This window comes from Neovison vison, chromosome 14 (assembly GCF_020171115.1).
Source record: "Neovison vison isolate M4711 chromosome 14, ASM_NN_V1, whole genome shotgun sequence".
Lineage (NCBI taxonomy): Eukaryota > Metazoa > Chordata > Mammalia > Carnivora > Mustelidae > Neogale > Neogale vison.
Genome location: NC_058104.1, coordinates 32,305,001 through 32,321,280, shown reverse-complemented (window position 1 = coordinate 32,321,280; position 16,280 = coordinate 32,305,001). Strand labels below are relative to the sequence as shown.

At 35.4% G+C, this 16,280-nt stretch overlaps 1 protein-coding gene across 1 annotated transcript in view; it reads right to left on the bottom strand.

Annotated features, from left to right (window-relative positions):
• The window catches only part of LOC122895519 (phospholipid-transporting ATPase ABCA3-like), a 112,273-nt gene that overhangs the window by 58,356 nt on the left and 37,637 nt on the right, over window positions 1–16,280 (bottom strand). Inside the window, exons 12-15 of the mRNA XM_044232960.1 lie at window positions 8,606–8,760; window positions 8,202–8,357; window positions 7,678–7,888; window positions 1,608–1,758 (exon numbers count right to left, since the gene is read on the bottom strand). Of these exons, the coding sequence (XP_044088895.1) occupies window positions 1,608–1,758; window positions 7,678–7,888; window positions 8,202–8,357; window positions 8,606–8,760 (673 nt within the window). The remainder of the gene's footprint in view (window positions 1–1,607; window positions 1,759–7,677; window positions 7,889–8,201; window positions 8,358–8,605; window positions 8,761–16,280) is intronic.

Here is a 16,280-nt window from a genome sequence, read left to right as displayed (position 1 = left end):
TAAATTAACCCATACTAGAATAATATCTTGCAAAAAGTTACTGTTCAATTACTATCAGTTATAAAAATCTTAGCTGGAATAAAAATCACCAAGAATTCAACCATCATTTCATTTTTTTTCATATTATATTCTGAAAAAAAAAAGATTCACAGTGATTTCTTTTCCTTCAAATTGTTTTTTTCCATTTCTTAGTTTAAAATATCTCCCTATTAGGGGTACCTGGTTGGCTCAGTCAATTAAGTGTCCAGCTCTTGATCTTAGCTCAGGTCTTGATCTCAAGGTTGTGAGTTCAAATCCTGTGTTGAGGTCCATGCTGGATGTGGAGCTGACTTTTTAAAAAATTGTGTTTTGTTTTTTTTTTTAAATAAAACATCTCCCTGTTAGAAAAACACGTTCTTCCCTCATTTCATGACTTCCAAGTTTATTCTGGAGTCAGTGCATCATTATATGGCCCAGTAATCTAAAATTAACAGTTCACCTCTTGGATCTTCTTCCTTTTCCTGTTCTCTTAAGCCCCAATGATTAGTAAGAATAGATGATAAAGACCTTCTACTTTCAAATATGAAGATATGATAAAATATGAAGAAGATACTATAACTATGATGATAAAAGACATCATCTGCTTCAGAATACTTTCATTTCCTCTTTTAGACATTCTTTGAGAATGTCATTTGTGTCCATATGAATGAGGATAGGCAGATAGTGTGATAAGTTTAAGCAAGCGCTTTAACTTTATGTCTCCTTCAGAGAGACTCTGCAGCTTCACATGGACAACAACTATCACAATGGGCCAAAACACCCATTTGGTTCCCAACTTTTCTGAGTGAGTCAACCACCATGTATCGTTGAGGATACGTATCTAGAATTTTATTTCTAATTCTCCATGATATTTAATTCACTCATTCCAGCTTATGGCTAGAATCTTGATTCCATTCTGCTGCTTGATCACACTATTCTATGCTGCTGCTTCTCAAGAGCTTTCAAATTTACTAAATGAACAATGTTGACAGGATGCAGTTCCTTTTCCTTCTTTTTCTGCTTTTTGAAACATTCCTCCTTTTCCTAGAAAAGAGGGCATTAAAACCCTTCATATTCTTCTGGAATATGACAACTGGCTTGAGGAAATACTATAACTACCTACTTATATATTAGAAAAAGATAAAAATATTATACTCTCAAAGTCACTGATGAGTATACTTAGTTTTGATTTCCCTCAGCATGGTTATCTGAGGTAGAGTTATTATTCTTTGTGACTACCTTTGATGAAAAACTGGGCTAGTGAGTGCAGTCAAACTGCCTTTTTACACTGAGTTCCCGTCACCTTGGCTTCAAGAGCCACCACTAAAATCATTTTCATCTCATTTATATTTCTGTTCAATTTACTCATCAATTGTGGTGCCACCAAAACATACAATCAGTAATAACCAATTAAAACCAGGAATCTATAGCCAAATGTGGCATCCTTCTTTTCAGTGCAAGTGACAGCAATGACTGGAGTTCTGGCTTGTTAAATAAACTCTATTTTCTAATACTGAAGATGCCTGGGAAAGAAATAATGATATCTGGTTATCTAAACATTAATCATTTTGCATTCTCTGGACTCATACCTGCGGGTATACTCTTTGGGTAGAATAAAAGATACTTCTTTATTAACATTCTTCTCCAAAGTGGCTGTTGGTATATAATACTGAAGCAATTTGGAGATTTCTTCAACATTACAGTGAGCTTCCTTCACCATGACAATGTGGTATCCCACACCTGAGAAAATCCATTTAGAAGAACAAATGAAACAATTTTGTATTTCCAATATTCTTGGGAGACCATAGTTGGCTTTCCATGTTTTAGGTAAGCTAGAAGAAGATAAAGCATGTTAATCATATGACTATAAGTCTAAGAAGTCTAATTAGTACTTCTTTCATAATTTCATTAATTTTCTTAGGAACTGATAGAACAGAGATGGAAAAAAATCTGGGGTTTTTTTTTGGGGGGATAAAACATATATTTGGGAAACTTCCATATATTTGGAAAAAAATATATGGCCTTTTATTCTATTGACATTGAGATCTGAGAAGACAAGGTTAATATTCATTAAACAGATATCTATTTGGAGCCTATTATAAGTAAGGCAGTAAATTCATCAGATAAAAGTCCCTTCCATCGGATATCTGAGAAATCTTTCCAAAGTATTCTCCACGTCCACCAGATGCACTATACTTGTCTTGCAAAGCTGGAGGAAAGTGTAAGAAGTAGGAAAAAAAATGTCTCCAGGGCACTCCAGAACCTTGTGGAAAACATTGCAATGGTACTCTGACAGCTCAGGACAGAAAAAGAGCTGAGAGAAACACATCTGTGGTACATTAGCCCTTCACTGCAATGACCCTTTGAAGGTTAGAGAGAGAGCAGCAGGGTAGACAGAAAACCTTTAAGGTAAAGAAAATAGTGCAGAAATGGAAATCAAAGAGCATCTGTTAGATACAAAAAGCTGGGAACTGGACTATAGCTTAAAGAGATCTCCATGATCTCATTCATGTACAGATCCCAACCTCTGCTAAGAGCAAAATCCTGATCCTATTACTAAAACATTTGAAGACAGTGATGGAGAGAATCTATACATAGGTGTAATACATCCCAGTATTTGCTCAAATATAGATTATAGTGACTAAGTCTTCCATAATAGTGGCCTAACAGACCAGGGTATACCATTTTCTGGGGATAAATATCAATTACTTTAGTCCCATATTATTATATTCCAAAGTTAATCATTTAAAAAAATGCAAGGAAACTAGAAAATATAAACCTAAATGTGATGGAAAAAATAGAGAATCAGAAATAGAAATGTTTTCCAAACAAAGGAAAACTATTATCTCCAGAATATGACTCTATTAAATGGAGATCTACATAATTTACCTGACAGAGTTTAAAATAACATTATAAAGATACTCACCAAGGTCAGGATACCAACACATGAACAAAGTGAGAATTTCAACAAAGAAACAAAGTATAAGAAGTACCAAAAAGAAGTCATAGAGCTAAAGAATATAATAACTAAAATGAAAAATTCATTAAAGGGGTTCAAAAGTGGACTACATAAAGTGGACAAAAGGATAAGTGACCTCAAAGTCAAGTCACTGGAAACTGTTCACTCAGAGGAACAAAAAGAAAAAAAAAAAGAAAAAGAATAAATAAAGCCCAATAGACTTAGAGTATCACTAAGTAGAGCAATATATACAATATGGGAGTCCCATAATGGAGGGAGGGAGAGACGGAGAAAGAGAGGGAGGAGAAAGAGGAGGAGCTAGAAAGTTTATTCAAAGAAATAATGGCTGAAAACTTCCCAACCAAGGAAAGGAAATGGACATTCAGAGACACAAATGCAAAGGATCTAAACAAGATGAATCCAGAGATATCTACAATAAGATACATTATAAATCAAATAGTAAAAAGTCAAAGACAAAGAGAAGATTTTAAAAGCAGCAAGGGAAAAGCAAGTTGTTACATACAAGGGACTGCTCATTAGACAGCTGATTTTTCAGCAGAAATCTTGAAGGCTAGAGGGCATAACGAGATATATTTAAAGTGCTGAAAGAAAAAATACCAACCAAGAGTACTCTATTTGGTAAAACTATCCTTCAAAAATGAAGGAGAAAGACATTCCTAGATAAACAAAAGCTGAGAGAATTCATTACCACTAGATCTACATTATAAGAAATGCCAAAGGGAGTTCTTCAAATCCTCAAATTGGAAAATATTCTTAAAAAAAAAAAAAAAGGATGCTAACCAGTAACACAAATTCATATGAAAGCATAATCTCATAAATAATGGTGAATATACAAATCTATAATAATGGGGGCGCCTGGGTGGCTCAGTGGGTCAAAGCCTCTGCCTTTGGCTCAGGTCATGATCCCGGGGTCTTGGGATCGAGCCCCACATCAGGCTCTCTGCTCTGCAGGGAGCCTGTTTCCTCCTCTCTCTCTGCCTGCCTCTCTGCCTACTTGTGATCTCTGTCAAATAAATAAATAAAATATTTTAAAAAAGAATAATGTATATTATAATGATCGTGGGTAAACTACTTTTAATCCTGCTATAAAAGTTCAAAGTATTAAAAAACTATAACTAAAAGTAAATATTATTACTAAAACATGTTAACAAAAAACAAGATATGCAATACACAATTACACAATACAAATATATATGTGTGTCATCAATAACTAAAATGTTGTGAGGGAAGTAAAGAGAACAGTTTTTTGTATGCAATGGAATTTAAGTTATCAGCTTATAACATGAAGTTATATTTTATGTTAGTTCCATGATAACCACAAAGAAAATATGTCTAGAAATTACACAAAACAAAGAAATCAAAGCATATCAATACCAAAAAAATCAGTAAAAAAGAAATGAAGACAGCAAGACAGGAAAAGAAGGACACAGAACTATAAGACAAAGAGAACACAATTAACAAAGGAGTACTTCCCTATAAAAATCTGTATTAAATATAAACAGATTAAACTGTCCAAACAAAAAGACAGAACAAATGAGTAGATTCAATGAAAAAAGTAAGATCTACTCCTACAAGAAAACACTGGGTAAAGTCTTATTGACATCCTGGCAATGATGTTTTTTGGATATGAAACCAGAAGCATAGCAAAGAAAAGAAAAAATAGACAAGTGTGTCCACAACAAACTAAAAAGTGGATGGGGGTGCCTGGGTGGCTCAGTCTGTTTGGTATCCAATTCTTGGCTTCAGCTCAGGCCAGGATCCCATGGTTGTGGGACTGAGCCCTGAGTCAGGCTATGTGCTCAGTGGAGAGGCTGCTTTAAGATTCCCTCCCTCTGCATCTCCCTCCAATCACTATCTCTCTCTCTAAAATAAATCAATAAATCTTTTTTAAAAATTAAAAAAATAAAAAGATTCTGAATGACAAAGGAAACAACAAAATGGAAGGCAACCTACAGAATAAAAGAAAATGCTTCAAACCAAAAATTCCTAGGCGAAAACACAGGATGTAATCTCTTTGATATTGACTATAGAAACATTTTTCTAGCTGGGTCTCCTCTGGCAAGGGAAACAAAAGCAAAATTAAACTATTGAGACTACATCAAACCTAACTTTTGTGCAGGGAAGGAAATGTTAACAAAACAAAAAGACAGCATTGTGAGTGGGAGAAGATATTTGTAAATGATATCAAATAAAGGGATAACATCCACAATATACAAAGAAATTATACAACTCAACACCAAAGACCAAATAATCCAATTTAAAAACAGGCAGAAGACATGAACAGACATTTCTCCAAAGACATATAGAAGGCTAATTGATACATGAAAATGTGCTCAACATCACTCATCATCAGGGAATTACAAATCAGAACCATAAGGAGGTATCACTTCACACCTGTCAGAATGGCTAAAACCACATCTTCTTTACCCATTCATCTGTTGAAGGGCCATCTTGGCTCCTTCCACAGTTTGACTATAGTTGACATTGCTGCTATGAACATTGGGGTGCATGTTTACCTTCTTTTCTTTGTATCTGTATCTTTGGATTAGATACCTAGAAGTGCAATTGTTGGGTCATAGGGTGCCTCTATTTTTAACTTCTTGAGGAAGCTCCATACTGTTTTCCAGAGTGGCTGTACCAGCTTGCATTCCCACCAACAGTGTAAGAGGGTTTCCCTTTTTCCATATCCTTGCCAACATTTGTTATTCCCTGTCTTGTTAATTTTGGCCATTCTAACTGGTGTAAGGTGGTATCTCATTATGGTCTTCATTTGTATTTCCCTGATGACTAGTGATGTTGAACACTTTTTCATGTGTCTCCTAGCCATTTATATGTCTTCTCTGGAGAAGTGTCTGTTCATGTCTTCTGCCCATATTTTGACTGGATTGCTTTTTGGGTGTTGACTGGATTTTTTTTTTGATCACAGATACCAGTCCTTTATCTATAATGTCCTTTGCAAATATCTTCTCCCATTCTGTGGCCTGCCTCTTAGTTGTTGGGTTTTTTTTTTTTAAGATTTTTATTTATTTATTAGAGAGAGACACAGGGAGAGAGGGAAGACAAGCAGGGTGAGTGGGAGAGGGAGAAACAGGTTTCCCACTGAGCAGGGAGCCCGATGTGGGGTTCCATCCCAGGACCCTGGGATCATGACCTGAGCCGAAGGCAGACACTTAACACCTAGGCCACCAAGGACCCTTGCCTCTTAGTTTTGTTGACTGGTTCCTTTCCAGTACACACATACAATTCAGCCATCAGAAAGGATGAATAATCACCATTTGCATCAACATGGATGGAACTAGAGAGGATTATGCTAAATGAAGTAAGTCAAGCAGAGAAAGACAATTATCATAAGTTTTCACTCATATGTGGAACATAAGCAATAGCACAGAGGAGCATAGGGGAAGAGGGGGGGATTCTGAAGGAGGAGAAACCAGCGAGGGAGATGAACCATGAGAGACTATGCCCATGGGAAACAAACAGAGTTTCAGAGGGTAGGGGTCAGGGGAGGGAGTAATAGGGTGATGGGTATTAAGGAGGGCATGTGTTGTGATGAGCACTGGGTGTTATACGTAACTAATGAATCATTGAACACTATGTCAAAAACTAATGATGTACTATACTATGGCTAACTGAACATAATAATGAAAAAAAGAATGGCTAAAACTGTAATACAAGAAATAATAGGTGATGGTGAGGATGCGGAGCAAAAAGAACCCTCTGGACTGTTGGCAGAAATGGAAACTGATGGAACCACTGTGGAACACATTGTGAAGATTTCTCAAAAAATTAAAAGTAGAACTACTATACGATCCAGTAATTCCACTACTGGGTATTTACTCAAAGAACACAAACATGCCAATTCAAAAAGATATATGCACCCCTATGTTTATTGCAGCATTATTTACCAGAGCTGAGTTATGGAAGCAACCTAAGTGTCCACTCACTGATGAACAAATCAAGAAGATGTGGTAAATATATACAATGGAATATTATGTAGCCATAAAAATGAAATCCTTCCATTTGTAACAACATGGCTAGACCTAGATGGTATCATGTTAAGTGAAATAAATCAGACAAAGACAAATACCGAATAATTTCACTTACATGTAGAATCTTAAAAAAAAAACAAAACACAGAGACAAAACAGACTCAGAGATACAAGAAACAAACTTTGTCAGTTACCAGAAACAGAAGGGGTTTGAGGCCATGCAAATAAGTAAGGGGGATTAAGAGGAGTAAACTCCTGGATACAAAATAAATAAGTGATGCAGATATAATATACAGCATGGGAAATACAGTCAATAATATTGTAATAACTTTGTATGGTTACAGATTGTAACTAGACTTATCATGGGGATCACTCTGTAATAATATATTTACTACAATTATAATATATTTATTAAATTTTATATTTATAAAATACTGAATCACTATGAGGTACACCTGAAAATAATAGGACACTGTATGTCAATTATACTTCCATACTAAAAATAAATAAACTATGACCATTACTTCAAAACTCCAATAAAAAGAGGAAATCATAGAAGTTTTGGGGAGACAGACAAAAAATTATGGAAATTATATTAGAATAATATTACTAAGATATCAATATTCATGACGATTATGTTAGAAGAATATTGAGATATCAATACCCAAAAAATAATCAAAGGGAAAGAGACCGTATATTTTTTTCAGGAAAACTGAAGAGCCACAGCACCGCAGGGATCCCTCGACCATGATGGCTATGCGATCACCCAGGAAGTCAGCTTCATCCATGTAGTGGGTGGTCAATAAGATGGTACGATCCTGTTTATACTGCTGAAGGACATCCCAGGTGGCCCTCCTTGAGGCTGGGTCCATGCCAGAGGTTGGCTCATCAAGTATCACCACCTGAAGACCAGAAGAACAATTTCATAACCATTAAGCATTATGTTCTAGTGTCACTAAGATCTTACCACTTATGGGGGTTACTCTCGTTTTGTTTTTCAGTCACTTGTTCAATTAAGCTAAGATAACAACTTTAGACTAAAACTGAATTAGGAATGCTAGAATAATTCTAAACTTGTGAAAAATTTATTACAATAATTTGATAATGTGAATTCTACATGGGTTTTTATCAGCTCTCAGGTTTTTGTTGGCTAAATTTTTTAGACTAAGCTTCAGTGGGGATCCATTCTTAGTACCCCCACATTTTTTTTTTTACCTTTGAGCCCCCTAGAAGTGCTATGATCATGGAGAGTCTGCGCTTCATTCCTCCACTCAGTGAACATGAAAATTCATTACGCTTATCTAGAAGATTAAAAGCAGCCAGCATATGATCAATTTCCAGAAGACGTGTCTTTCGAGGTATTCCTTTTACCTACAAAGAGAAGCCAGAATTTACATGGTGTTTCCAGCTTTTTCCTTAGAAAAACTTTATACAAAAGTTATATATTTTCTTATATTATTTCTGCAGTGTCTTATTTCCTTAGCCTGTCTTTATATTTAAAGGAGAGTAATAAAAAATCAGTTTTTGAATTTTCTAAAAATAAGGATATTGATAGTTGGGAATCTACCTAAAGTACATCAGTAAAGTGGGGAAAAAGGAACGTATCTTTATTGGCTTACCACACAATAGAAATAAAGGTGTTCTGACACGGTCAAGTAATTAAACAACAAGTTTTGTTGAGGACACAAGCCCAGGCTTTTCCTGATCTGTACCATCTGCTGTGAAATGTCATATCCATTAATATAGGCCTCTCCACTGGTAGCAGGATAGAGACCTAGGGATCAAGCAGAAGACATAATAACACCTTAGCTTTCATGAGGGAACATGACAACAAACTTTTCATTAAAAACTTAAATTTGAAATCTATATATGGATTATTTGTTAGAATTAGCAATATCTCTCAGAAGAAAATTCCATAAAATACCAACTGTATTTGAGGTGATGAAATTAAAAATATTTAATTTTTATTTTTATTTGATTAACTGCATGTTCTAATAGTCAATGAATAGGAGTACAAATCACTCAGGTATATAAAAACAATAGAGTTTGTTTTATTAGAATTTAACAGCATTGCCATCAGCTACGTGATATTTATGAATTGTGTAAGGATCATACACTGACCTAGACTATGGTAAACTCTTTTAATTAAAACTTGAAAATGCTGGAGCCCCTGGATGGCTCAGTGGGTTAAGCCTCTGCCTTTGGCTCAGGTCATGGTCCCGGGGTCCTGGGATCGAGCCCCGCATCGGGCTTCCTGCTCAGTGGGGAGCCTGCTTCCCTTCCTCTCTCTCTGCCTGCCTCTCTGCCTACTTGTGATCTCTTGTCTGTCAAATAAATAAATAAAATCTTAAAAAAAAAAAACTTGAAAATGCAGATAATAAAACTGTTAGAAGAATTTAAATTCTAGTCAGGGGAGATAACACATAATAACCCAAAATAGTTTCAAAATATTTGTATAATTTTTTTCCATAGCTCTCATAATTATTGATGAAGTTTAAAGAAGAATATCATTTTAAATCCGGTAACTCATTAATCCTACTTTGCACTTACTGAGGTAAGCATTGAGTATTGTATAGAATTGTGAAATCCCTAGGTTGTACACCGGAAACTAACATAACATTGTATGTCAGTTATACTTCATTATAAAAAAAGAAAACGTGACCAAGAGGATAAATACGTTCAGAAATATCCATCCAACACGACGTCTCACATTATCCCTGTTGTGCGGCAGTTTCCTCTATTGTCATGTTTATTCCAGAAGTTTTCATTTTTAACAATGCAATCTAATTTTAGATGCACTGAAATGAGACTGTTTAGCTGATCAGCCCCCTTTGACTTATTTCTGTAGTTTAGTGATTTTAGTTTATTTCTGATTTTAGTGATTTGAATCCTCTCTGTTTTTTGTTTCTTCATTTTTTTTTTCCTGGTCAGTATAGCTGAAGGTCTGTCACTTTAATTGATCTTTTCAAAGAACTAACTTTTGGTTTCATTAATACCCATATTTCCTTCTTTTTTCTTGCTTTGGATTTATATGGCTATTCTTTTTTAAGTCTCTTAAGGTGGACAGGTTCTTTAACTGAGAACTTTATAATGTAGGAATTCAGAGCTATTAATTTCCCTCTAAGAACTGCTTTGGCTGCATCTCATTAGTTTTGTGTGTTATGTCATTTTCATTCATGTCAAATATTTCTTCATTTTCTTTGTAATTTCTTCTTTCACTATTAGTATTTAGAAGTATGTTGTTTAATTTCCACAAATATGTGAATTTATCATTTCTTCCTGTTGTAAATTTATAATTTTACTCCAATGTAATCAGTGACTACACTTTGTGTGATTTCAATCTTTGAAATTTATTCAGGCTTTTTTGGTGGCCTAATGTATAGTCTACTATAGAGAATATTCTACATGTGGTTAAGAACAACATAGATTTTGCTATTGTTAGATGAAATGTGTATAGATACTTACAAGATCTATTTTGTACGTAATATTTTTCAAGTCATCTATGTGTTGTTGATATTCTGCCTACTTGCTATCTTTTATTAAAAGTGGGATACTGAAATCTACAATTATTACTTTTCCATCTGTCTTTTTCTGCCTTAAATTCTGACAGTTTTTGCTTCATATATTTGGGAACTTTGTTGTTAGGTGCATATATATTTATAAATGTTACAACTTCAAGGTAAATTGACCCCTTTATCATTACAAAATATCCTTCTCTTTTTCTAGTAACACTTCGTTTCAGAGTCTGATATTTGCATAGCTACTGGAGATTTACTTTGGTTGCATTTTATGTATTCTTTACATCCTTTTACTTTCAAAGTATTTGTATCTTTGAATCTAAAATGTGTCTCCTGTACAAAGTAGAGATCTGGATTTTATTTTAATACATCTGATAATCAGCCTTTTCTATGGATTGTACAATCCACTAACAATATTATTATCGATATAGCTGGGTTTAAGTCAGCCATTTTGCTTTTTCATTTTTATGTCTCATGTCATTTTTGTTACTCTATTTCTTCTTTATTGCTTTCTTTTGCCTTGATTATTTTCTAGTGTAACATTTAAATTCCTTTAATGATTTTTTCCATTATATATATTTTTGAATTATTTTCTTAGTAGTTGTTCTGAGGCTTACTAGACATATTTATCAGATTTATGTTAACTTAATTCTAGAAAGCTGCTCCCTCTTCTCTATTTTTGTGCTGCTATTATACACAGTTCATCTACATGTGTTACCATTCCTACACTACACTGTATAATTAATAGTTACAGGATTTGATGCCTATTACTGAAGTAGATAAAGGAGAGTAAGCATGTAATTATAGTTTGTTAAGCTTACTTCTTATTTTGCATTTTTGGTTCTCTTCATTTGCTCCTACGGATTTGTGTTCCCATCTAGTATCCCTTCCTTACCCTATTACAACTTGGCTCCCATCCACCTCCTTTATGCTATTACTGTCAAATTTATTACTTTTCGGAATTACAGGCCCAACATTACAATAATATAAACATTTTTATAGAATTTCTTTTGAAATTAAAGGAAAATATGTATCGATTTACTGTCCACATACATATACTACATACATATAAATATTACATATATATATATACACTATATATACCTGTATCACATCTTCCTTATCCATTCATGTGTTGATGGATACTTGGGTTGCTTCTATTTCTTAGTTGTTATAAATAATGCTGCAGTAAATGTAGGGGTACATGCATATTTTTAAATTACTATTTTTATTTTCTTTGGGTAAATTCTCATTAGTGAAGTTACTAGATCATATCGCATTTCTGTTTTTAATTTTTTGAGGAAATTTCAAGCTATTTTCCACTGTGGCTTAACCAATTTACATTCCCACCAATAGTGCATGAGGGTTCTCTTTCCACCACATTCTCCCCAACACTTGTTATTTCTTGTCCTTTTGACACTAACCATTCTAACCGGTGTGAGGTGATATTTCACTGTGGTTTCAATTTGCATTAAATAATGATGACTGATGTTGAGCATCTTTTTAAAAAAGAGATTTTTTAAAAATTTATTTGAGAGCAGAGAGTCTGCTTCTCCCTCCCTCCTTCTCAGAGGGAGAAGTAGACTCCCTGCTGAGCAGGGAACCCAACATGAGGCTCAATCCCAGGACCCTGGGTCCATGATCTTAGCCAAAGATGGATGCTTAACTGACAGCTACCCAGGCTTCCCTTGAGCATCTTTTCATATGTCTATTGGTCATCTATATGTCTTTGGAAAAATATATACTCAGGTCCTCTGTTCATTTTTTAATCAGATTGTGTCCTTTTTTTTGGTGTTGAGTTTTATGAGTTCTTTACACATTCTGGATATTAACCCCTTACTGAATATGTCATTTGCAAATATATTCTCCCATTCAGGTTTTCTCTCATGTTTTGCTGATTTTTTCAGTGATACACATATAGATTTCTTTTATTCTCTGCACATTTATTAGTGGGTTTTGATAAATGGTGACCATTAGGTTTGTATATAACCACTCTGCATATAGCAATTTATATTAAGTTGATGACTGTCCAGATTTGAACCCATTCTTTTTTCTTCTCCTCCCCATGTTTTAGGTATATGTTGTTATTTCTATATTATTTTATTTTGTGAGTTCCTTGACTAATTTTTTAATAGAAATATTCATTTTTATTGCTTTTGTGTTTCCTGCCTTTACACTGTTATTTTCGGTCTTTCCTTTCCACTCTTTAAAGTCCCTTTTAATATTACTTGCAGGGTTGGTTTAGTGGTCATGAACTCCTTTGGTTTTTTTTGTGTGTCTGGGAGTTTCTTTATCTCTCCTATTCTGAATGATAGCCTTGCTGGATAGAAGTATTCTTGGCTACAGATTTTTCCCAGTCAGCACTTTTAATATTCCACACTCTTCTGGTATGCAAAATTTCTGCTGAAAAATCTCCTGCTAGTCTTATGGGTTTCCCTTTGTAGGTTACAGTTTCCTTTTGTCTTGCTGCTTTAAATTTTTTTCTTTATTACTATATTTTGCCAGTTGAATTACAATATATCTTATTGTGGATCTGCTTTTGCTGATTTTGATGGGGGTTCTCTGTGCCTCCTGGATCTGGATATGTTTCCTTCCCCAGATAGGGATGTTTTTAGCTATTATTTCTTCAAATAATTTATCTGCCCCCTTTTCTCTCTCTTCTGGGACTCTTATAATATGAATGTTATTATATTGGATGGAATCAGAGTTCCCTAAATCTATTCTAATTTTGCATAATTCTTTGTTCCCTCTTTTGTTCAGCTTGATTACTTTCCCCTAGTCTGCCTTCTGGGTCACTAATTCATTCTTCTGCTTTTCCCATCTTGCAGTTCATTCCATCAGGCATATATCTCATTTTGTTTATTGAGCCCTTTGTCTCTGTTATGTTGTTCCTTACTCCTGTGTTAAGGGTCTCATTTGCATCCTCCACTCTTTTTTCAATTCCAGTGAGTATCCTTATTATCATTACTTTAAACTCTCTATCAGGCATGTTACTTTTATCTGTTTTGCTTAGATCTCTGGCTGTGGCCTTGTCCTGTTTTCACATTTGGAATAAATTTTTCTGTCTCCTTACTTTGTCTGCCTATGTCTGTTTCTGTGTATTAGCAAAGTCAGCTATGTCTTCTGCTCTTGAAAGCAGTGACTTTATGAAGAAGAGGACCTGGAGTGCTCTGTGGTGCAGCATCCCCTGTTCACCAGACTTTGGCACTTCAAAAATGTGTGTTGTTTATGCCCTACTGTTGTGTCTGAGTCACTTTTGCTTTCAGTGACGTCATCTGCAGTGACTCCTCAACTTTTGTAGGCACGATTGTTCTCTGTGATATTAGTAGGATCTAGACAGGCCAGCAAGGAGCCCAGAATCCTAGGATCATGATCTGAGCTGAAGGCAGACATTTAACCGACTGAGCCACCCAAGCAGCCCCAGACAGGACAGCTCTGAAGGGGTATACCTGACAGGGAACTTGTGAGCGTGGTGGCAGTGTTAGCAAACTTGCTCTGGGCCACTGGTCTTATGCTGGATCACCCAAAGTGCTGAAGTGGCTGGGGCCAGAGCCTGGGCTTGGTGCTCAAGAATGGTTGAGTGCAGCACAGCAGGTATTTAGGGAACACAATGGCAGGACAGGGTGCAGTTGTGGCTTTAACAAAATTTGTCCTGAGCCTGGGACTGAAGCTAGCAGGCTTAAAGTGGGTGAGTCCTCAGGAGAACTCATGGGCATTATGTACTACTAGCAGGTTAGGTAGCAAGTGAATGTGCAGTCCTGCTGCCTGCAGATAACCTTGTGTTTATGCTGGGACCAGAGGATTGGGGGTAGGAGTGAGAAAGGGGGAAATGGTACCTGCCAGCTCCCTCAGTTTTGAAGAAGTCCCCAACATGCTCTGAGATCAGTATGAACAGATCCTTCTCCCATTAGCCCCTGGCACTGGAAACTGCTGTTTTTATGTTGTCTCTCTGTGAAGACTGTTCTCTTTTCAAGGGACATTAGCCCTCCCTGCTTGCCCATGCTGAATCTGCCCACTTTTAAAACCCCAGCCTCTAAGTTCCAATGGTTATACACATTCACAGAATTCAGCTCCTCTGGTTTTAAAAGCCATGGGGATCAGTCTTCCCCATGTGAGCTCCTTGAAGCAAAGATCCATTTTTCTGCTCTTTCTGTGTACAACTCCCTCCCTCTTGCAGGCAGCCTCCCTCTGCCTTTCTGACCTTCCTAATCTTTCAGATGCAGTTTCTTGTCTATATTTAGTTGTAGAGTTTGCTCTGCTAATCTTTGGAACACTTGCAATTCTATTTACTTGGCTAAGGATGATATCTAGTTGTAAACATGGTATGGGGTGAGCTCAGGGTCCTCCTACTCTGCCATCTTCCCAAACTACCCCTGCATATTAATTTTGTGTTCTGCAACCTATGGAATTCATTTATTAGCTCTAATAGTTTTTTGGTGGTGTCTTTAGGGTTTTCTACATACATCATCTGCTAATAGTTATGGTATTAAGTATTACCAATTTAATGCCTTTTATTTCTTTTTCTTGTCTGATTGCTGTCACTATGGCATCCAATATTATATTGAATTAAAGTGGTAGGAGCAGACATGTTTGTCTTGTTATTGATCTCAGAAAAAATGATTTCAGTTTTTCACCACTGAGTATGAATTTAGCTGTAGGTTTATCACAGATGGTCTTAATAATATTGAAATATATTCCCTCCAAACATACTTTTAGAGTTCCCTCCAAACTTACTTTGAGAGTTTTGAATCAAGAATGGATGTCACATTTTGTCAAATGCTTTTTTTCTGCATCTACTGAGATGATCATACGGTTTTTATCCTTCCTCTTGTTCATTTGATTTTTCATTTTGATTGATTTGCCAGTACTGAATCACCCTTGCATCTGTGGCATAAATCTAACACGATCATGATGAATCCTGTTAATCTATTGTTAATTTGGTTTGCTAACATTTTCTTGAGGAGGTTTACATATATGCTCATCAGAAATACTGACCTGTAATTTTACGTAGGGTGCTTGATTTGGTATCAGGATAATGCTGACCTTGCAGAATGAATTTGGAAGTTTTCCTTCCTCTTAATTTTTTGGAATACCTTGAGAAGAATGAACATTAAATCTTTTAAATGTTTGATAAAATTCACCTGCAAAGACATCTGTTCCTGGACTTTTGGTCATTGGGAGTTTTTTCATTACTGATTCAATTTCATTATTAGTAACTGATGATTTCAAATTTTCAACTTTTTATTAAATATCATCCCTTCCGGCCTCCATTGTTTCTAACTGAAGTCAGCTTCTGGTCTTGTTGGGGTGCATCTGAATGTGACAATTTTGGCTTCCTGCTTTGAAGATTTTCTCCTTAATTTTTACTGTAATATTTGTGGGTGAAGATCTCTTCACATTTATCCTATTGGAAGTTAATGGAGCTTCTTGAATGTGTAAATTAATGTTTTCAGCCATTACCTTTTTGGCTTTGTTCTCTTTCTCCTCTCTTACATCCCAGTTACATGTATGCTGGTGCATTTAAAGGTATCAAAAATTCCTATCAAACTGTTAACTTTCCCTCATTCTTTTCCCTTAGTTTTATTCACATTTTATAATCTCTATCAATCTATCTTCAAGTTCACTGGTGTTCTCTTGTGACAATTCATGAAATCTACTGTTGAGCCCCTTTAACGAATTTTTCACTTTGGTTATTATACTTTTCAAACTCCAGAATTCCCACCTGGTTTTTTAAATAATTTCTATCCTTTCATTGATACTTTCTATTTCATACTGT